Source organism: Hypanus sabinus, chromosome 4, assembly GCF_030144855.1.
Source record: "Hypanus sabinus isolate sHypSab1 chromosome 4, sHypSab1.hap1, whole genome shotgun sequence".
Taxonomy (NCBI): Eukaryota; Metazoa; Chordata; class Chondrichthyes; order Myliobatiformes; family Dasyatidae; genus Hypanus; species Hypanus sabinus.
In genome coordinates this window covers 174,437,195-174,459,975 of record NC_082709.1, presented here as the reverse complement: position 1 = coordinate 174,459,975, position 22,781 = coordinate 174,437,195, and the positions used below count along the sequence as shown (strand labels likewise).

The 22,781-nt window shown below is 44.0% G+C and overlaps 1 protein-coding gene across 3 annotated transcripts in view; it reads left to right on the top strand.

Moving 5' to 3' along the window:
* The window catches only part of dop1b (DOP1 leucine zipper like protein B), a 204,075-nt gene that overhangs the window by 80,855 nt on the left and 100,439 nt on the right, over positions 1 to 22,781 (top strand). For all 3 annotated transcript variants that reach the window (XM_059968854.1, XM_059968855.1, XM_059968856.1), the window contains 3 exons: positions 125 to 277; positions 19,333 to 19,433; positions 22,233 to 22,423. In XM_059968854.1, the coding sequence (XP_059824837.1) occupies positions 125 to 277; positions 19,333 to 19,433; positions 22,233 to 22,423 (445 nt within the window). The remainder of the gene's footprint in view (positions 1 to 124; positions 278 to 19,332; positions 19,434 to 22,232; positions 22,424 to 22,781) is intronic.

Genomic DNA, 22,781 nt, shown 5'->3' with positions numbered 1-22,781 from the left:
ATTTAGTTCTATTTTTCTGCTCTGGAAGACGCTGAGGCCTTAATTCTTCCATGTTACTTTGCATTGTATGTTGAACCTGCAGAAACTGTTCAAGCTTACGCTTTCTCCAATTGCTTTAACACAGCGGGCTGCAAACGTGCTGTGGAACCAGCTGGACAAAGAGAGCAGAGAACACCACTGTGCCTGTGTTGAACTCTTCTATAAGCTGCACTGCCTTGCTCCATCCGCCAACCTTTGCGAGGACATTATTTGCCAGGCCTTGCTTCACAAGAATAAAGTAAGTTTCATTTGCTGAAGTGTTTTGCTCAGATGCTGTGTAAATTTAACAGCTAGCGCTAAGGTCATCAACCATAAGACATGGGAGCAGAATGAGGCTGTTCAACCCATTGAGTCTGCTCCATCGTTCCATCATGGATGATTTATTATCCCTCTCAACTCCATTCTCCTGCCATCTCCCTGTAACCTTTGACACCTTAACTAGTCAAGAACCTATCAACCTCCACTATAAATACACACAATGACCTGGCCTCCACAGCCATCTGTGGCAATGAATTCCACAGACTAACCACCCTCTGGTTAAAGAAATCGCTCCTTATTCTGTTCTAAAGGGATATCCCTCTATTATGAGGCTTATTCCAATAGACTCACCTACTATAGGAAACATCGTCTCCACACCCACTCTGTCTAAGCCTTCCAATATTCAATAGGTTTCAATGAAATCCCCCTCATTCTTCTAAACTCCGGTGAGTATGGGCCCAGAGCCATCAAACACTCATCATATGTTAACCCTTTCATTCCTGGAATCATTCTTGTGAACCTCCTCTGGGTCCTCTCCAATGCCAGCTCAACTTTTCTAAGATAAGTTTCACAAAGCTGCTCATAATACTTGTCAAGTTCAGTCTGACCAATGCCTTATTAAGCCTCAGCATTAAATCCTCGCTCTTATATTCCAGTCCTTTCAAAATGAATGCTAACATTGTATTTGCCTCCTTTATCACTGACTCAGCCTGCAAGTTAACCTTTCGGAAATCCTGCACAAGGACTCCCAAGTCCCTTTTTCTCCCCATTTAGAAAACTGTGTACACCTTTATTCCTCCTGCAAAGTGCATGACCATACACTTCCCTACACTACATACCATCTCCACTTTGCCCACTCTCCTAATCTAGGTCCTTCTTCAGACCTCCTGTTTCTTCAATAAGACCTGTCCCTCCACCCACCTTTGTATCGTCTGTAAACCTGACTGACCACAAAGCCATCAATTCCAAATCATTGACGTGTAAAATCTTTGAAAAGAAGTGATCCTACTCCTGACCCCAGTGGAACACCGCTAGTCACCGACAGCCAACCAGAAAAGCCCTCCTTTTATTCCCACTCACTGCCTCCTTCCAGCCAGCTAATCTTCTATCTGTGCCAATACCTTTCTTGTGTTACAATGGACTCTTAACTTGTCAAGCAGCCTCATAAGCGGCACCTTGTCAAAGACCTTCTGAAATTGCAAGTACACAACATCCACTGACCCTTCTTTGTCTATCTAGCCTGTTATTTCCTCAAGGACTTCCAATTTGGTTCAACTTCTAAGCGAATATACATAGTGTCAATAGATTGTCAGGCAAGGTTTCCTCTTAAAGAAACCATGCTGATTTTGACCTGCTTTATCATGTGCCTCAAAGAATTCCGAAACCTCATCCTTCATCATGGACTCCAATATCTTCCCACTGTGATCACCTTTCGGCCACAGTGTCATTTCTGACGATACCTAAATGCACAAAAAGATCATTTTCTTTGTTTTGTATGTTGTGTGTTATACTTCAACTCGTCTCACTGACTGCAGTTTGGCCCTATCGTCCGTCCGTCTGTGCTAGCAGTCCCACTATACTTTGCCCCTGTTTGTAATACAACTGCCCCATTATCAGCACTATCATTCCATTTCCCAGCCCCTTGCCAAATCAGCTTAAACCCACCCCAACAGCTGTAACAAATGTGTCCACAAGGAAATTGTTCCTCCTTGAGTTCAGGCGTACCCTGTCCCCTTTTGTACCGGTCATACCTTCCCCAGAAGAGATCCCAATGATCCAGCAATCTGACCCCTCGCCCCCTGTACCAATTCCTCAGCTGTGCATTCATGTGTCATACCACCCTAATCTTACCCTCACTGGTGTTTACAATGTTCCCTCTAGTTTTTTTTTAAACAGCTGAGCGGACCAACCATTGCTCAGCATCACATCCCTGCATGTATTTGAAGGTGTAAAAATCTGTGCTTGTGCTTGCTTTAGCAAAGTCGTAGCTGGCTGTCCATGATCACATTATAAAGTAGCTAAATGGAATTCCAGGGCCTGTGTCTTTGTTTAAGTCTAATCGGTGATAGTCATTTTCTCTGACACCCTCCCCCTTTAGAGTGCTTCGACCCGATCTACGTCATCCTTGACCCTGGCACCTGTGAGGCAACATTACCATACAGCTGTCTCTTTTACGTCCTCCGAGTCTCCTGTCTGCTCCTCTATGGAACCCCCTATCACTACTGCACTTCTCTTCTTCCCCCTTCCCTGCTGAGGCACAGAGCCAGGTCACTGCGATTTCCCCTGGTAGCTCATCCCTCCCCCTCCTCCATCAGTATCCAAAGTGGCATTCTTACGATTGAGGGGACTGGCCATTGGGGTACTCTTCTCTGCTGCCCCTTTCCCTCTCCTGACAGTCACCCAGGTCCACAATAGAGAACCATATCAGAATCAGATGTCATGAAATTAGTTTACTTTTTGCCACCGCAGCACAATGCGATGCATAGAATTACTACAGTATTGTGCAAAAGCCTAGGCATCTGAGCTATAAGCAGCACACACAAAATGCTGGTGGAACGCGGCAAGCCAGGCAGCATCTATAGGGAGAAGCGCTGTTGACACGTTGGCCCGAAACGTCGACAGTGCTTCTCCCTATAGATGCTGCCTGGCCTGCTGCGTTCCACCAGCATTTTGTGTGTGTTGTTGTTTGAATTTCCAGCATCTGCAGATTTCCTGGTGTTTGAGCTGGGACTTTCGCACGGTATTGTACAAGTTAGTGTTGAAACTTGGTGAAACATTTGCAGGCTGCCCCGGCGCATCCTCAGACAGCGTTGGTCATTGATGCAAACGATACGTTAACCTGTATATTTCACTGTACGTGTGACAAATGAAGCTCCTCTGTCTAATCTAATAATGGAGTAATTACGAGAAGTAGAACTAAGAGTCTGAGAACACGGCAGCACCAACAGGAAGGAGATGTGTGAAAGAGCTGGTTGGTTCAGAAGCTTGACAGCAGTGGTGGGGAAGCTGTTATAAAGCTGGACTTCTGGGTTTTTAAGCTGTTGCATGTTCTCCCAGGCAGGGTTGATGCTCTCGCCATTCTGCAGAAATGTACCAAGAAAGTGGGCTGCATGGAAGGAAGTGATTGGCCTGTGACAGACTGAGTGATGTCTGTCACTCTCAGCAGGTGCATCAGTCCAGTGTTGAGGGGTGTCCGTGACAATAATCTAATTCGAATCAGCAGATATTGCAAATGTGAGGAGGCATAATTTTAAGGTGTTCGTAGGAAAGATGTCAGACATAGCTTTCTTTTACACAGAGAGTTGTGGGTGAATGAAACACCCTCTAGGGTGGTGGCAGAGGCAGATACATTATGAACATTTAAACAACTCTTAGATAGGCACATGGATGAAAGATAAGTGGAGGGCAACGTGGGAATGAAGCATTAGATTGATCTTAGCGTAGGTGACCTTTTCACCAAATTGCCATCAGGGAGACCTGCGGAGGGAGTGTGTTTGTACCTGTGGAGGGAGTGAGTCCATCACTACTAGGACTACACATCTCCTCATAACCTTCTTTTCTGCAGCTATCAGTTTCTCAACAAAACTCACTCGGGTGTAATACCCTAACTGTCCCTGCACAATATCCATTAAATGGTTTTTCCTGCTCTCCTTACTCTGTTGAGTCAGTTCATATGTTAATATCTATTTAAGTTTTATTATTGACTTTGGCGCAAATGTCACTGTTTTGCTAGTTGTTGATTGCTGATGGCTGTTTGCACTATTGTCTTGTAACTTGTTGGTTGCTGTTGTGCTGTCTGTTATGGTATTGTCCTGTGTTTGATGCTTGACACCGAACCACAATCGGTTCTGGTATGTTTCACATACTGGCAATAAAGTGATTCTGATTCAGGCCGTGGGGCAAAGGGCCTGTACTGTTCCATGTGCGGAGCAGCGCAACTTGTCAAGAAGCTTTTCCTGTGGCGTATCTGTAAACGATCCAGGGAATCCTTTTAGACATATTAGTTATTTTTATCCATGCTGATAATTTTGGAGGGCGAAATCTGTTAACTTACTCTGCTGAGATACTTCATGAGGAATCTAGTGATCACCCAGTCCCGTTGACTTGCCTTCTGGCTGTCCTGGGGAATCGCCATGAGGATACAAGTCCCTAAACCCCATTGGTCTTGACTGAACTACAGGTGAAAGGTCATAAGACATAGGAACAGAATTAGTCCATTTGGCCCATCGAGTCTGCTGCACCATTTCATCATGGCTGATCTTCTCAGCCCCAGTCCCCTGCCTCTCCCTGTATCCTTTCATGCCCTGACCAATCAAGAGTCTAATATTGGAGAAGGTAATTGTGTTTTTTCATTGTTTTAATGGTTTTTGATTACTTGTTGCTTTGCGCTTTTTAGAATCTTTTCAGTACTTCATTAAAGTATGAAAATAACTTTTATTGGCTCTGAATGTCTACAGAATTTTAAAAACTACTGAACTATGCGAACTTTTGGTTTGACTGACTGTGTGACTTTGTACACTTTCCATACTGTGTGTAATTCTAATTGTCCCAGTGCAGGAAGAATGTGGGGACTTTGGAGAGGGAGCAGAAGTGATTTTCCAGGATGCTGTTTGGATTAGAGGCTATGAGCTATAAGGAGAGGTTGGGCAAATCTGGGCTGGTTTTTTTGGGGTGTCTGAGGCTTAAGGCAAATTTGATGCAAGTTTATAAGATTGAAAGGGATAGATTGGTTAGACCAGGGGTCGGCAACGTTTACCACTGAAAGAGCCATTATGGACCCATTTCCCACAGAAAAGAAAACACTGGGAGCCACAAAATGAAATAACACTGCATACAACGGGTTTTTTTTGCCTTTATGCTATGTATAAACAAACTATAATGTGTTGCATTTATGAAATTGATGAACTCCTGCAGAGAAAACGAAATTACATTTCTGCATGCAACAAAAACATTTTGAACTCCGAAAAAAAGACGTTGGGTTGAAGGTTACTCTGTAGGTAGCCTACCTTAGATCGAAGAATTAAAAGAATGCGCGCACTGGCGGGTGTCAGGCATTGGCAGTTGTGATGTATATTAATAGTGATAAAAAACACGTTGTAGCGGTGTGCTACACGCAGCGCTAAAATAAAGACACTGCAGTCAAAGGTAACTTTATTCGAACTAAACAGCCTTGCTTTAAAGCCTCCCTCAACCCGTCCCCGTGGGCGCGGATGCTCCAAAAGGCACGTACTCACAAACCCCCGTAGGCTATCTCCCTTAGCCGGAACGGTAGCTAATTGTGAGCCGGTTCGGTGTCTCCGCAAAGTTTTCATATTGTACAAGATCACCATAATCTTCAAATTTCGAATTACATTTCAAAAGCTAACAAACCACGGGGAGCCGCATCACAGAGATCAAAGAGCCGCATGTGGCTCTGGAGCCGCAGGTTGCCGACCTCTGGGTTAGACAGTCAGAATCTTTTACCCAGGATAGAAATGTACTAAAGGTACTAGAAGACGTGCCTTTAAGTTGAGAGGGGGAGTTTAAAGGAGAGGCAAGATTTTTTTTATTGACACGGACATGGAATGGGCTGTTAGGAAGCAGGTAAAGTAGTACTGTTAAAGAGGCTTCCAGTAAGATGGTGCCATGCTTAGTTGCAGTGATTTCTATGGGGTCAAACAAAGGTGTTAATTGTCTTTCTAAAATGTATTTTTTATGATTGCAAGATGGACATTAAGAACTTAAAGTATTGCAGGTTTACCCCATCTATGAGTTGCTTTTTGACAGAGAAGCTGAAGGAGCAGCTCTTGGAGTGGATTGTGCGGATGTCTGTGTCAGAGGGGTGTTAAGACCATAAGACACAGGAGCAGAATTAGGCCATCTGGCCCATCGAGTCAGCTCTGCTGTTCAATCATGGCTGATCCTATTTTTTTAATCTCCTCCTCAATCCCAGTTCTCAGCCTTCTCCCTGTAACCTTTGATGCCATGTCCAATCAAGAACATATCATTCTTTGCCTTAAGTACACCCAACGACCTGGCCTCCACAGCTGCATGTGGCAACAAATTCCACAAATTCACCACCCTTTGGCTAAAGAAATTTCTCTGCATCTCTGTTTTGAATGGACGCCCCTCTAACCTGAAGCAATGCCCTCTTGTCCTAGACTCTCCCACCATGGGAAACATCATTTCCACATCTACTCTGTCTAGGCCTTTCAACATTCAAAAGGTTTCGATGAGATCCCCCCTCATCCTTCTGCATTCCAGCGAGTACAGACCCAGAGCTATCAATCGTTCTTGTATAACCCTTTCATTCCTGAAATCATCCTTGTGAACCTCCTCTGGACCCTCTCCAATGCCAGCACAACTTTTCTAAGATGAGGGGCCCAAAACTGTTCACAACACTCAAGGTGAGGCCTCACCAGTGCCTTATAAAGCCTCAGCATCACATTCTTGCTTTTGTATTCTAGACAATTTGAAATGAATGCTAACACAGCATTTGCCTTCCTCACCACCGACTCAACCTGCAGGTTAACTTTCAGGGTGCTCTGCACAAGGACACCCAATTCCCCCTGCATCTCAGATTCCTGGATTTTCTCCCTGTTTAGAAAATAGTCTGCACATTTATTTCTACTACCAAACTGCATGACCGTGCATTTTCTAACACTGTATTTCATTTGCCCCTTTCTTGCCTTTTCTCCTAATCTGTCTAAGTCCTTCTGCATCCTACCTGTTTCCTCAACACGACCTGCCCCTCCACCAAGCTTTGTATCATCTGCTAACTTGGCAACAAAGCCATCTATTGCATCTTAAAAAGAAGTGGTCCCTACACCGACCCCTGCAGAACACCACTAGTCACTCGCAGCCAACCAGACAAGGATCTGTTCATTCGCACCCGCTTCCTCCTACCAATCAGCCAATGTACTAACCATGTTAGTAACTTCTCTGTAATACCATGGGCTCTTAAGTTGGTAAGCAACCTCATGTGTGGCACCCTGTCAAAGGACTTCTGAAAGTCCAAATATACAACATTCACTGCATCCACTTTATCTATCCTACTTGTATCTTCTCAAAGTATTCCAACAAGTTCTTCAGGCAGAATTTTCCCTGAAGGGAAACCATGCTGACTTTGTACTATCTTGTCCTGTGTCACCAGGTACTCCATCACCTCATTGTTAACAATTGACTCTAACGTCTTCCCAGCCACTGAGGTCAGGCTAACTGGTCTATAATTTCCTTTCTGCTGCCTTCCTCCTTTCTCGAAGAGTGGAGTAACATTTGCAGTTTTCCAGTCCTTTGGCACCATGCTAGAGTCCAATGATTTTTGAAAGATCATTTCTAATGCCATCACAATCTTTAATGCTACCTCTTTCAGAACCCTAGGGTGCAGTTCCTCTGGTCCGGGTGACTTGTGTATCGTTAGGTCTTTCAGCTTTTTGAGCACCTTCTCTCTTGTAACAGTAACTGCACCCACTTCTCTTCCTTCACACACTACAACATCAGGCATACTGCAAGTGTTTTTCACAGTGAAGACTGACGCAATATACTCATTTAGTTCATCAGCCATCTCCTTGTCCCTCATTATTATTTCTCCAGCCTCATTTTCTAGCAGTCCTAAATCCACTCTCGTTTCTCTTTTAATTTTAACATATTTGAAAAAAAACTTTTACTATCCACTTTGATATTATTTGCTAGCTTGCTTTTGTATTTCATCTTTTCCCTTCTAATAATTTTTAGTTGCTCTCCGTAGGTTTTTAAAAACTTCCCAATTCTCTATCTTCTCATAAATTTTTCCTTTGTTGTATGCCCTCTCTTTTGCTTTTACAATGGCTTTGACTTCCTTTGTCAGCCACAGTTGTACTATTTTACCATTTGAGTATTTCTTCATTTTGGAATATATCTGTTCTCTGCCTTCCTCATTTTTCCCAGAAACGCATACCTCTGCTGCTCTGCTAACTTCCCTGCTAGCAGCTTCTACCAATTTACTTTAGTGTTGGAGGAGTCCGTGTGTGAAGGTGTGTGGTCCAACAGCGAGTGATCAACTTTCCTCGTAATCGCAAGTCCCTGTTGGGCGTTGTTAATGTGGAATGCTGCAAATCCAATTCACTGATTTATTGGCGGACGGTGGGGGAGCTGTGTGGCCTTGGTCATAAAGGGGACTAGGCCTCAAGCTGCAGTGTCACCTGTGTACAGCCGCCCAGGAAAGAGGCGTTGAAGTCAGTGTGCTCCACCAGAATGCTGGTGATGGTGTGGTGCAAGCTGGAGTCAGTGCTGCCCCCTAGTGTTCATTCAGCAGGAGACGAGATGTATTGTATTTGAGTGCAGACTGCTGTTACATTCATGGTCTTGAGGTCTTGGACTATATATATTTTTTTTGTGTGACTGTATTTTGTTGCTATCTTATATGTGCTTGCTATTCCATTTGTGCCTTGTACTGTCTGTGACTGTTAGTACTGTATTTTGCATCTTGGCCCCAGAGTAATGCTATTTCATTTGGTTGTATTCATGGTATTCGTGTAGGTATGGTTGAATGACAATTAAACGAGCTTGAACTAGAATATGGAGAAAATGGATCATTTACAGGCACAAGAGAATTTATTGACTTTTGCACTGTGCCTCAATGGAAGGGCATGCTCCTGTGTTCTAAATGGTAATAATTGATAGTTGGAAAAGCTCTGCTGCAGCTTTGCAAGGGTTGTTCAGGAGTGAGAGCTCCTCCTTATGCAGTTTGATATCTGGTAATACTCCAGTCCCTTTTGGTGGGCTCCCAAACAAATAATGACGTGGGCAGACCACAGGAATCAGCTTTGGAAAGAACCATGTCATTAGGTACAGGAGTGAAACCTGGTGTGGTCTCCTGCTGCTGTAGCCCAACCACTTCCACTTTTGATGTGTTGAGCATTCAGAGTGCTTCTGCACATCGCTGTTGTAACGGGTGGTTATTTGGGCTACCGTCATCTTCCTGTCAGCTTGAACAAGTCTGGCCACTCTCCTCCGACTTCTCCCTTAACAAGGCGATTTTACCCACAGAACTGCCACACGCTGGATGTTCTTTGCCTTTCGCACCATTCTCTGTAAGCTCTAGAGCCTGTTGTATGTGAAAATCCCAGGCGATCAGCAGTTTCCAAGATACTCAAACCACCCAGCCTGGCACCAAAAATCATTCCACAGTCACAGTCACTTAGAGCGCTTTTCTTCCCCATTCTGATGTTTGGTTTGAACAACAACAGAGCCACTTGACCACATCTGCTTGTGCTGCCATATGATTGGCTGATTAGATATTTGCATTAGCAAGCAGGTGTACAGGTGTACCTAATAAAGAAGCCACTAAGTGAATACCACAAATCCTGAAAGTTTACTGCTGGTAGATTAGTTACTGGAGCTTAAATTCTCTGCCTGTTGAATTTTATCCACACTTCCGCCTGGTTCCTTAATTTTTGCATGGCGATCTGTTGAATTCTCAGGAAAATCTACGTGGATTGGGATTGGGCTCCTGACTTCAAATTATTCTTGTTAATGAACATATTTTACGTTTCTTAATTCTGCCTCAGAAGTACAGGACTTTGCTTCTGATTGACAGGATTTAGTTGTTATTATACATTGAGGTTTTGATTTGTTTCACTTCTCACTTGCAAGATAACAATATGCCAAGATTCGTTTTTCCATTAACTTTGTGCTAGACACCGACGTCGTGGTGTAGAGCTTGCACTTGTATTAGTCTCGTTACCAATGGCTGGTGGAAGGAACACTTCTCCTTTTTCAAACTTTTGATCGTAAGCATAAACTCAAACTCTTGCAGATTGCACGGCATGCCACCTGCAGCGGTGGGGGGAAGGCAGGGTGGGCGGCACGGTCGCGTAGTGGTTAGTGCTGGTGATCCAGGTTCAATTGCACTGCTGTCTGTAAGGAGTTTGTACGTTCTCCCCATAACCACGTGGATTTTGTTTGGTTTCCTTCCACAAAGGTGTACAGGTTAGCAGGTTAATTGGTCACATGGGTGTATTTGGATAGTGCGGGCTCATTGTGCTGGAGAGGCCAGTTGCCATGCCTCTAAAATAAAATAAAGAATAATGATGCATTGTGATCAATCTCAGTCAGAACTGGGATGTCCAGTATCATGGGACCCAGACTCTGCGTCTCTGCTTGTGAGTGTTGGCCCTTGGCTCTTGTGCAGTCTCCAGTAATTGTCTGTAACAGAGCTTGGCCGAGTTAAATCCTATTTCCCTCGTATTTCTTTTCAATGGGAATTTTCTGCTCACTGTCTTTCAGTTATCACTCATCTCCACTACCTTTATTCTATGTGGCAGGACTGTTTGTAGTCACATCTTGTGTAGCAACTTAGTTACTGATATGAAGCCAAATGAGCACAGAGGAATTTGGAATTGATTACTCTTGATCTTTCCTAGAAGGACCTCAGTCCCCACTTGGGTCTGATGACTTCCCACATTGCACACTGCAAAATGCAGTTCTTTACTATGTACACATACAATAACACACCTTCCCCCTTTAAAGAAAAACCCAACACAATACAATATTGTCAAAAAACTGCAAGAAGCAACAATGCTTTCCAACAAAGATATTTACATGAACTTCAATTGTAATGAGCAAATGCAGTACCCTATTCACTCCTAGGCTCTCAATCAGTCTCTGAGGTGGTTTGGTTATCCTTTTTGGTCTGCTCTTTGTCTCCAGAGATGTATTTTTTTCACTTTCTATGTTAACATTAGCACCTTTTTGAGAACTCTGATAAAGAAGTTAATTTCTTTCATAATCTTCTGCCAAGATCCAATCTGTCGGTCTTTGTTATTGTTCTTTCTGTGTGACCATAATTCGCTCCACATGTCCCATAATGGAGCCTTGGGCTCCACCTAATGAGTCTTTGCACAAGTTCCAACTGAATTTCTGCCCTCAATTCACAAAGCTCCTGCTGTTGGCTGCGTATCGCAGATAGCAGTTCCTCCTGAAATTTGGAAATGGGCAAGGGCAGCAACTTTTCCGAGAACAGTTCAATCAACCACACACAAAGGGCCAGATTGTACCTGCACTTGATCCTTGTGGCTTCAACAGATTGTTGGAGCAGGGAGAAGGATCCAGATTAGACCGTGCAAGTACAGTACCCCCTGGATGGAGCATTTCTGTTAATCAACCAAAGTCGTTGAAAAGGATTCAATTTTACCTCAAGTTTTTTTTAATTACTTAAATTAGTTACTAGAAATTAATTGAAACACAAGCAGGATGAAGAGGGTATGAAACATGTAAAAGCAGAAGTAATTTAGTTTGATTTGACATTGTGTTTGGTACAGACGTTGTGGGCCAACGGTCATTTTCCTGTGCTGTACTGTTCCAGGTTCTCACCTGAATGGTCAGTGCAACAAACATCTGATCAAGTTGATAAATTTGACTGGAGCTGTGTGGTCAATGTCTGGTCAGTTCTGGGCCACCCTGTGATATTGACCAGACTCTTGTCAGCTCCGGTCCTTCAGAATGAACCAGAATCCTCAAGATTGAGATGGAAACCAGAGGTCATGGGTGAAAGGTGAAGTGTTTAAGGGGAATACAAGGGGGAGTATCTCCCCTCAGAGGGTGGTGAGAATGTAGAATGAGTTGCCAGCGGAAGTGGTGGATGCAGGATCGATTTCAATAATGAAGATAAATTTGGAAAGCTACATGGATCAGAGGGCTATGGTTCAGACACGAGTTGATGGGATGAGGCAGCATAATAGTTTGGCCTGGCTGAAGGGCCTGTTTCTGTACTGTAGTGTTCTATGATTCCTTTATCCCAGTAGCTCCTCCTTGTTCTACAATTGTGCTAATGAGAGGGGACTTGCTGAGCAATTTGTGACTCTGGTAACCATGGGAATGTGAATATATTTATTGAAGAAGCTTCAACTGCTTCCCTGGGCAGAGAATTCCACAGATTCACCACTCTCTGGGGGAAAAACAGTTTCTCCTCATCTCCATTCTTAATTTTTTTCCCTGAATCTTGAGGCAATGTCCTCTAGTTCTAGTTTCACCTACTAATGGAAACAACTTTCCTACTTCTATCTTATCTATCCCTTTCAAAATTTTGTATGCTTCTATAAGATCCCCTCTCATTCCTCTGAATTCCAGAGAGTATAGTCCCAGGTGACTCAATCGCTCCTCATAGGTTAACCTCTTCATCTCTGGAATCAACCTGGTGAACCTCCTCTGCACTGCCTCCAAAGCCAGTATATCCTTCCTCAAGTATGGAGACCAGAACTGCACACAGTACTCCAGATGCGGCCTCACCAGTACCCTGTATAGTTGCAGCATGACCTCCCTGCTCTTGAATTCAATCCCACTAGTAATGAAGGCCAACATTCCATTTGCCTTCTTAATAACCTGTTGTACCTACAAACCAACTTTTTGCGATTCATAAACAAGCACTCCCAAGTGCCTCTGCACAACAGCATGCTGCAATTTTTCACCATTTAAATAATCTGCTCTTGTATTATTCCTTCCATAGTGGATGATCTCACATTTACCAACATTGTATTACCAACATTGGGCCAGACCTTGGCCCACTCACTTAACCTGTCATCTATATCCCTCTGCAGACTCTCCACATAGAAACATAGAAAGCTTACAGTACAATACAGGCCCTTTGGCCCACAAAGTTGTGCCAAACATGTCCCTACTTTAGAAATTACTAGGCTTACCCATAGCCCTCTGTTTTTCTAATCTCCATGTACCTATCCAAAAGCCTCATAAAAGACCCTATCGTATCCGCCTCCACCACCGTTGCCGGCAGCCCATTCCACTCTCACCACACTCTCAGTAAAAAAATTACCCCGACACCTACTTCCGAGCACCTTAAACCTGTGTCTTCTTGTGGCAACCATTTCAGCCCTGGGAAAAAGCCTCTGACTATTCACACGATCAGTGCCTCTCAACATCTTATATACCTCTCAGGTCACCTCTCATCCTCCGTCGCTCCAAGGAGAAAAGGCCAAGTTCACTCAACGTATTCTCATAAGGCTACTCCCCAATCCAAGCAACATCATCCTTGTAAAGCAAACAGGAGGAAACGCAGTAGTGAATTTAAAAGGCAAATGCAGTCCTGACGAAGGGTCTCGGCCCGAAACGTCGACAGTGCTTCTCCCTACAGATGCTGCCTGGCCTGCTGCGTTCCACCTGCATTTTGTGTGTGTTGCTTGAACATCCTTGTAAATCTCCTCTGCACCCTTTCTATGGCTTCCACATCTTTCCTGTAGTGAGGTGACCAGAACTGAGTACAGTACTCCAAGTGGGGTCTAACCAGGGTCCTATGTAGCTGCAACAATATCTCTTGGCTCCTAAATTCCTAAATTCTTAACCACAGAGTCAACCTGTGCAGCTGCTTTAAGTGTCATATGGACTTGGACCCCAAGATCCCTCTGATCCTCCACACTGCTGAGAGTCTTACCATTAATACTATATTCTGCCAACATATTTGACCTACCAAAATGAACCACCTCACACTTATCTGTGTTGAACTCCATCTGCCACTTCTCAGCCCAGTTTTGCATCCTATCAATGTCCCACTGTAACCTCTGACAGCCCTCCACACTATCCACAACACCTCCAATCTTTGTGTCATCGGCAAACTTACTAACCCATCCCTCCACTTCCTCATCCAGGTCATCTATAAAAATCACTAAGAGTAGGGGTCCCAGTATAGATCCCTGAGGCACAGCACTGGTCACCGGCCTCCATGCAGACTATGACCCGTCTACAACCTCTCTTTGCCTTCTGTGGGCAAGCCAGTTCTGGATCCACAAAGCAATGTCCCCTTGGATCCCATGCCTCCTTACTTTCTCAATAAGCCTTGCATGGGGTGCCTTATCAAATGCCTTGCTGAAATCCATATACACTACATCTACTACTCTTCCTTCATCAATGCGTTTAGTCACATCCTCAAAAAAAATTCAATCGGGCTTATAAGGCCTGATATGCCCTTGATAAAGCCATGCTGACTGTTCCTAATCATATTATACCTCTTCAAATGTACATAAATCCTGCCTCTCAGCATCTTCTTCATCAACTTACCAACCACTGAGGTAAGACTCATTGGTATATAATTTTCTGGGCTATCCCGTCCCCATTGATGATGCAACGATCATCACCAGAGGCTCGGCAATCTCCTCCCTCGTCTCCCACAGTAGCCTGGAGTACATCTCATCCGGTCCTGGTGACTTAACCAACTTGATGCTTTCCAAAAGCTCCAGCCCATCCTCTTTCTTAATATCTACGTGCTCAAGCTTTTCAGTCTGCTGCAAGTCATCTCTACAATCACCAAGATCCTTTTCCATAGTGAATACTGAAGCAAAGTATTCATTAAGTACCTCTGCAATTTCCTCCAGTTCCATACACACTTTCCCACTGTCACACTTGATAGGCCCTAATCTTTAATGTCTTATCCTCTTGCTCTTCACATACTTGGTAGGATGCCTTTGGATTTTCCTTAATCCTGCCCGCCAAGGCCTTCTCATGACCCCTTCTGGCTCTGCTAATTTCCTTCTTAAGCTCTTTCCTAGTTGCCTTATAATCTTCTAGATCTCTAACATTACCTAGCTCAATGAACCTTTTGTAAGCTTTACTTTTCTCCTTGACTATATTTATTACAGCCTTTGTACACCACGGTTCCTGGACCCTACCATAACTCCCCTGTCTCATTGGAACGTACCTGTGCAGAACTCCACACAAATATCCCCTGAACATTTGCCACATTTCTTCCGTACTTTTCCCTAAGAACATCTGTTTCCAATTTAAACTTCCAATTTCCTCCCTGATAGTCTCATAATTCCCCTTACTCTATTTATACGCTTTTCTAACATGTCTGTTCCTATCTCTCTCCAATGCTGTTGTAAAGGAGATAGAATTATGATCGCTATCTCCAAAATGCTCTCCCACTGAGAGACCTGATACCTGACCAGGTTCATTTCCCAATACCAGATCAAGTACAGCCTCTCCTCTTGTAGGCTTATCTACATGTTGCGACAAGAAACCTTCCTGAACACACCTAACAAACTCCACTCCATCTAAACCACTTGCTCTAGGGAGATGCCAATCAATATTTGGGAAATTAAAATCTCCCATCACAACAACTCTGTTATTATCCCTTTCCAGGATCTGTTTCCCTATTTGCTCCTTGATATCCCTGTTACTATTGGGTGGCTTATAAAAGAACACCCAGCAAAGTTATTGACCCCTTCCTGTTCCTTATCTCCAACCACAGAGACTCAGTAGACAATCTCTCCATGGCGTCCACCTTTTCTGCAGCTATGACACTATCTCTGATCAGCAGTGCCACGCACCCACCTCTTTTGACTTCCTCCCTGTCCTTTCTGAAACATCTAAAACCCGGCACTTGAAGTAACCATTCCTGTCCCTGAGCCATCCAAGTCTCTGTAATGGCCACCATATCACATCTCCAAGTACTGATCCACGCTCTAACCTTCGGTCTGAGTGCATCCCTTCTCTATCACCTGCCTGTGCTCCCTCACACACTGTCTCCTAGCTTTCTCTATTTGTGAGCCAGCCACCTCTTCCCCAGTCTCTTCAGTTTGGTTCCCACCCCCCAACAATTCTACTTAAAACTCTCCCCAGTAGCCTTAGCAAACCTCCCCGCCAGGATATTGGTCCCCCTGGGATTCAAGTGCAACCCGTCCTTTTTGTACAGGTCACACCTGCCCCAAAAATGATCGAGAATTCTGAATCCCTGTCCCCTGCTCCAATCCCTCAACCATGCATTTATCCTCCACCTCATCCTATTCCTATTCTCACTGTCGAGTGGCACAGGCAGTAATCCTGAGATTACTACCTTTGCGGTCCTGCTTCTCAACTTCCTTCCTAACTCCCTGTAGTCTTTTTTCAGGACCTCTTCCCTTTTCCTACCTATGTCATTGGTACCAATATGTACCACAACCTCTGGCTGTTCTCCCTGCTACTGCAGGATATCTTGGATGTGATCTGAAACATCCCAGATGCTGGCACCTGGGAGGCAAACTACCATCCGAGTTTCATTCCTGCATCCACAGAAACGCCAATCTGACCCCCTAACTCAAGAGTCCCCTATCACCACTGCTTTCATCTTCCTTTCCCTACCCTTCTGAGCCACAGGGCCAGACTCTGGGCCAGAGGCATGGCCACTGTTGCTTCCCCCAGGTAGGCTGTCCCTTCCAACAGTACTCAAACAAGAGTACTTATTGTCAAGGGGTACAGCCACAGGGGTACTCTCTAGTACCTGACTTTTCCCCTTCCCCCTCCTGACTGTGACTCACTTGTCTGTCTCCTGTGGTTCTGGTGTGACCTATAACTCCTCTCCATCACCTCCTCGCTCTCCCTGACCAGACGAAGGTCATCGAGCTACATCTCCAGTTCTCTAACTTGGTCCTTAGGAGCTGCAACTCGGACACACCTGGTGCAGATATGGGCATCCGGGAGGCTGGGAGACTCCAGGACCACCCACATCTGACACCGAGCACAGAACACTGGCATCACACACATAGTTCCTACCTCGCCTTGTCCCGTTACCGCCTAAGCCCGTTGAGTCAAAGCCCTACCACTCTGCTGCCTCTCACTCCGCTGCCTCTCACTCCGCTACCCTCTCTGACTCTGTCCGCTGTACATTGCAATATTCTTTTTAAACCTTTTGTGCTCTACTGGCTGACGTCACACACCTGCACAATCTTGCCTCTCTTTTGTCCTGAGTAGTAAAAACTGCCTTCCCTTCCGAAATCAGCTGTTCACTCAATTTGTACATCCTCTGTACAATTTGCTTTTCCACTCAGCTTTGTGTCATCAGCAAATTTTGCTACGTGACACTCAGTCCCCTCTTCCAAATCATCAATGTAAATGGTAAACAGCTGCGGGCCCAGCACCGACCCCTGTGGCACCCCGTTCTTCACCGACTGCCAACTGGAGAAACACCCATTTATACCAACTCTCTGCCACTATCCACTATCCATGCCAATATACTTCCTCTGACTCCATGCATCCGTATCTTATTTCTAAGTCTCTTGTGTGGCACCTTATCGAAAGCCTTCTGGAAATCCAAGTATACAACATCCACCTGTTCCCCTCTATCCACCACACTCATTATGTCCTCAAAGAGCTCCAGTAAGTTTGTCAAACAGGACCTGTCCTTTCTGAATCCATGCAGCATCTGTCTAATGGAACCACTCCTTTCTAAATGTGTCCTATTTCTTCCTTAATGACAGCTTCAGGCATTTTCCCGACTACAGATGTTAAACTAACTGGCCTATAGTTAGTTAAAAAATCCTTTTTTAAAAAGTGGTGTGACATTTGCTGTCTTCCAATTTTGTTGATAATTTTCATTTGTATTTAGTGTCTGAGGCTTCTCACTTAAGTGTCCAACAGTAATCAGCCAGCATTTATGGATTCCAGTCACCCTGATATCATTTCTTCATGACCATAATGTCCTGGTGAAGCTCGTCACTGACAGTGCCTCGTTTTGCAGGGAAGAAGTCAAAATGGGAATGCAGAAAATGAATCTTTAGTGACATTTTGCACTTCATAGTTTTGTATCCTTGTCAACCAGCTGCATGTAGATTGGTGTTCTGCAGTTGCCAAGAAAAATTTCAACAACATCCTTTAATGTCTTCCAGGCGATTTTCTCTGGTCCCACTAGAAGTTCTTCAAATTGTCTGTCATTGATGACCTGTTTGATTTGTGGACCAACAAAAATGCCTTCCTTAATCTTGTTATCAGTTATGCTGGGAAACATCTGTCTCAAATACTGAAATCTTTCATGGAAATTTATAGTATTTTTAAAACATGTCCTGCCATGCAGGATCCGCCCTGCCTAAGCCTGCTCAGGCATGCCTGGATAAGATAAAGAAACTTCTCAGCTTGTGTCGTGGGGGACATTTTAACTGACTAGAATTATGGATTGAAATAACAAATCTAGTCAATTTCAGAATAAAATGGTGCATGATTGGGAGACTTCACAGTGATTTTCATGATCATCGGCCCAAAATCCATAAGATACGGCCAAACATATTCAGGAAGTAAAATGCTTTTGGTCCAGTGTAACCAGCTGTGTGCTTTGAGAACTGGCTCTGTTCTTTGATAACGAGTTGTGTGTCCCCTTCCGGACCCATTCTGGACCAAATAAAACTCTAATGAGTCTAATTAAAAAAGGAAGTGCAGCCAAGAGTGAAAGTGCCATGCTGCTGTTTTCCCCCATTTTGTCTTGCCATGGTTGTCCAGTATGATATTTATTTGTAACGTTTACTTCCAATACTGTGATCGGTACTCCAACTGATTTCTGAAGAACTCCCAGTCAAATGTTCCACTTAGTTACGGCATAACACAGAATGGAAACAGGCTGTTCAGCCCAATTCATGCTGACCATGGTGACCGGCAGATAAGTCCCATTTGTTCACACGTGGCCAATTTCCCTCTAAGCCCCTCCTATCTGTGTACTTAACCAAATGTCTTTCAAATGCATCATTGTGCTAGCCTTAACTACTTCCTCTGGTAGCCAGCACCATCCTTTGTGAGGAGAAATTTTCCTTCAGGTCCCATTTCTTTTTCAAATCATTCATCTCTCATCTTAAATCTAGTTTTTAGCTCCAAGGGGGAAAAAGCCATAAGACACAGGAGCAGAATTAGTCCATTCAGCCCATCGGCTCTGCTCTGTCTTTCAGACATGGCTGATTTGCTTTTCTTCTCAAACCTTTTCTAATGACACCATGACTAATCATGGACCCATCAACCTAACCCTATCTCTACACTTGTAATTTTAGACAATGTTATAAGGTTACCCCTCTATTTGCTGCGGTCCAAGGAACAGAGCATGCTTAACCTCTCCATTTAACTTGGGCCATTGAATCCAGGCAACATCCTGTAAATCTTCTCTGCACACTTTCTATGACAACGTGATCAGAACACTACACAATAATCCAATTGTGGTCACCTCTATAAAATTGCTGGTGGCTTTGAGTTCTACAGCCATTTTGCAAAATGAAGATTCTGTTGTTGAACATGGAGCACATATCCACTACTAATTATTCACTTGTATTTCTCTCCTAGGGAATCCGCTTGGAAACGCTCTTCAGGTTTTCAGTATTGTGGCATTTTACCCGGGACATTCAAGGGAACAGGACATCTTTTTGCACTCGTTCATTTGATAGGTAATATAGTGGACTGAAAATGAAAACCTTTTCCAGTTTATCTTGTCTTTCTGGATATGACTGCAGCCTTCTTAAATCAGTCCCAGTGCAGGTAGGTGGTAGGAGAACTGGGGTGGAGTTGATGTTACATGGTTAGACATTAGATTTTTGGGAATTGGATGAGGAAAACTGAGGCTGAAAGCAGACATAGATTCAGTGAACACGAGGAAATTTGCAGATGCTGGAAATTCAAGCAACTCACACAAAATGCTGGTGGAGCACAGCAGGCCAGGCAGCATCTATAGGGAGAAGCACTGTCGACATTTCAGGCCGAGACCCTTCGTCAGGACTAACTGAAAGGAAAGATAGTAAGAGATTTGAAAGTAGGAGGGGGAGGGGAAAATTCTCCTATCATTTTGCATTTCCTCCTACTTTCAAATCTCTTACTATCTTTCCTTTCAGTTAGTCCTGACAAAGGGTCTTGGCTCGAAACATCGACACTGCTTCTCCTTATAGATGCTGCTTGGCCTGCTGCGTTTCACCAGCATTTTGTGTATGTTGCATAGATTCAGTGAGTTGAATAGCCTCCTTCATTATGAGAAATATGGATAAGTATAACACCCACATTAACTGAGACGGCCAGGTCCATGTCCTTCGACACTGGAAGCCTGCTCTGGATTGAGACAGTGCTTTCAAGGTAGGCAGTGGCAGGAAAAATAAGGTATTATTGGGCACTCCCAGTATTTTGGCCGATGGTCTACGCCGGACACACACATACATATCTTGGGCCACCTTCACACAATGTAGACTGAGCAACTTGGGTTCTGAAATCCGAAATAAAAACAGGAAATGCTGGAAACGCTCAGGTCGAGTAGGTTTATATTTTGGGTTGAAGATTCTTTGTCAGAATAAAACATTGAACATTAAGCATTGTAGAAACCCTTCCGCTCACAGTGCTGACCTTTTAACCAACTCAAGATCAATCTAATCCATCCCTCCTACATAGCCCTCTTTTCATCCATGTGCATATCCAAGTGTTTCTGAAATGCCCCTGAAGTATTTGCCTCCAGTACTTGTATCTGCCTTTGTGCCATTAAGCATAAAGGAAAAGATTTTGCTACCAGGTTCTGATATTGGCTCAAGTTTCCTCTCTGTGGCACTGTTTATCATTTCTGGGTGTTCACACTCCATGTTCTTGTCCTCTTTTCACAACCTTTACAGTTGGAGGAAGGTGATTTCTCTCCCTAACTGCCCATCAACTTGATCCCCTCATTTGCTGATTATCCCTCTGGGAACCCTGGCCTTGACCTGTCAAAGCTATTCCTATTATTCTATCCCTTCCTCCCTACAATTGACATTTTCATCTGGTAAATAGGACTAGCCTGGATGCAGCATTGTGGTCACATAGAACAGTTGGGCCAGAGGCCTGATTTTGTGCTGTGTAAGCGTCAAGCTCTCTTGCCCAGTTCTGACAAAGGATTTCAATCAGAAACATTTTCTCTGTTTCTCTTTGCACTAACTCTGCCTGACCTGCTCAGTATCTGAAGTGTAGTGCAGAGTACTGGCTGCATTACAGCCCGGTATGGAAATGCCAATGCCCTTGAATGAGAAATGTTAAAGTAGTGGATACAGTCTAGTCTATCATGGATAAACCCCTCCCCATTATTGAGCACATATATACACGAAGCATTGTCGTAGGGAACCAGCATCGATCACCAGGGACCCCCCCCCCCCCACCACCCAGGACATCCTCTCTTCTTGCTGCTGCCATCTGGAAGAAGGTACAGGAGCCTCAGGACTCACGCCACCAGGTTCAGAACAGTTATTACCCCTCAACCATCAGGGGCTCTTGAACCAAAGGGGATAATTTCAAAGAACTTCACTTGTCCCTCCACCGTGCTTTCAAGGACTCTTTATCTCATGTTCTCAATATTTATTGCTTATTTATTTATTATTATTGTTTCTTCTTTTTGTACTTGCACAGTTTGTTGTCTTTTGCACACTGGTTGAATATCCAAGTTGGTGCAGTCTTTTATTTGTTCTATTATGGTTATTATTCTATTGTGGACTTATTGTATGCCCACAAGAAAATGAATCTCAGGTTTGTATATGGTGAAATGTACTTTGATAATACATTTACTTTGAAATTTGAATTTTCTTTTCTGTTACAATCAGAATAAGACCATAAAACATAGCAGCACCATTAGGCCATTTGGCCCATTACAACTGCTCCGCCATTTGACCATATCTGATTTGTTTTCCCTCTCAACCATTCTCTGGCCTTCTCCCAATAACCTTTGACACCCTTACTAATCAAGAACCTATCAGCCTCTGCTTTAATTATACCCAATAATGTGACCTCCACTGCCGTCTGTGGCAATGAATTCCACAGAGCCACCACCCTCCTCACCTCTGTTCTAAAGAGATGTCCTTGTATTCTGAGGCTGTGCCTGTTGGTCCTAGACTCTCCCATGATTGAAAACAACTTTTCCATTGCCACTCTATCTGGGCCTTACAATATTAGGTAGGTTTCAATGAAATTCTCCCTTCATTCTTCTAAACACCAGTGAGTACAGGCCCAGAGCCATCAAATGTTCCTCATATGTTAATCCTTTCATTTCCAGGATCATTCTTGCAAACCTCTTCTGGACCTTCTCCAATCCTAGTACATCCTTTCTTAGATAAGGGACCCAAAATTGTTCACAATACTCTGTGGTTTAACCAATGCCTTATAAAGCCTCAGCGTTACATCAGTGCTTTTATATCCGGAAATGAACACTAACATTGCATTTCCTTTGAATGTTTAATTCCCTTGCTCAGGTGCCTGTTTGTGGTGTTGGACAGTCTCAACTGTTCGGATGGAGCGATAGGAGCAGCCGCACAGGGCTGGCTTGTCCGAGCCCTGAGCCTGAACGATGTCTCTCGAATCCTAGAACCAGTCTTCCTCCTGCTTCTCCACCCAAAGACCCAACGCAACTCCATTCAGTTCCTAAAGAAGAAAGTTATGGGAGGTAATATCAATGACTATATGGATGGTTGAAATCTGCCTTTCCTCCATTGTAGCCAATCTGTGGCTTGTATGTATGGAATTTCTAGCTAATGAGAGTGACCTTTCCCTGCCAGAGCTTAATTAAAATGAGTCTTAGAGTAATACAGCACCAAAACAGGCCCTTTGGCCTGACTCGTCCATACCGACCAAAGTGCCTGTCCAGGCTAATCCCTTGCTCCCTGATTTGGGCTGTATCCCCATGTGGACAGGTACAGTACATTGATAGGAAAGGTTTAAAGCCCTAATCTTTCCTATCTATGTGCCTGTCCAAATTTCTTTTAAGTGTTATCTTCTTCTTTAGCTCATCAACCCTACTAGGC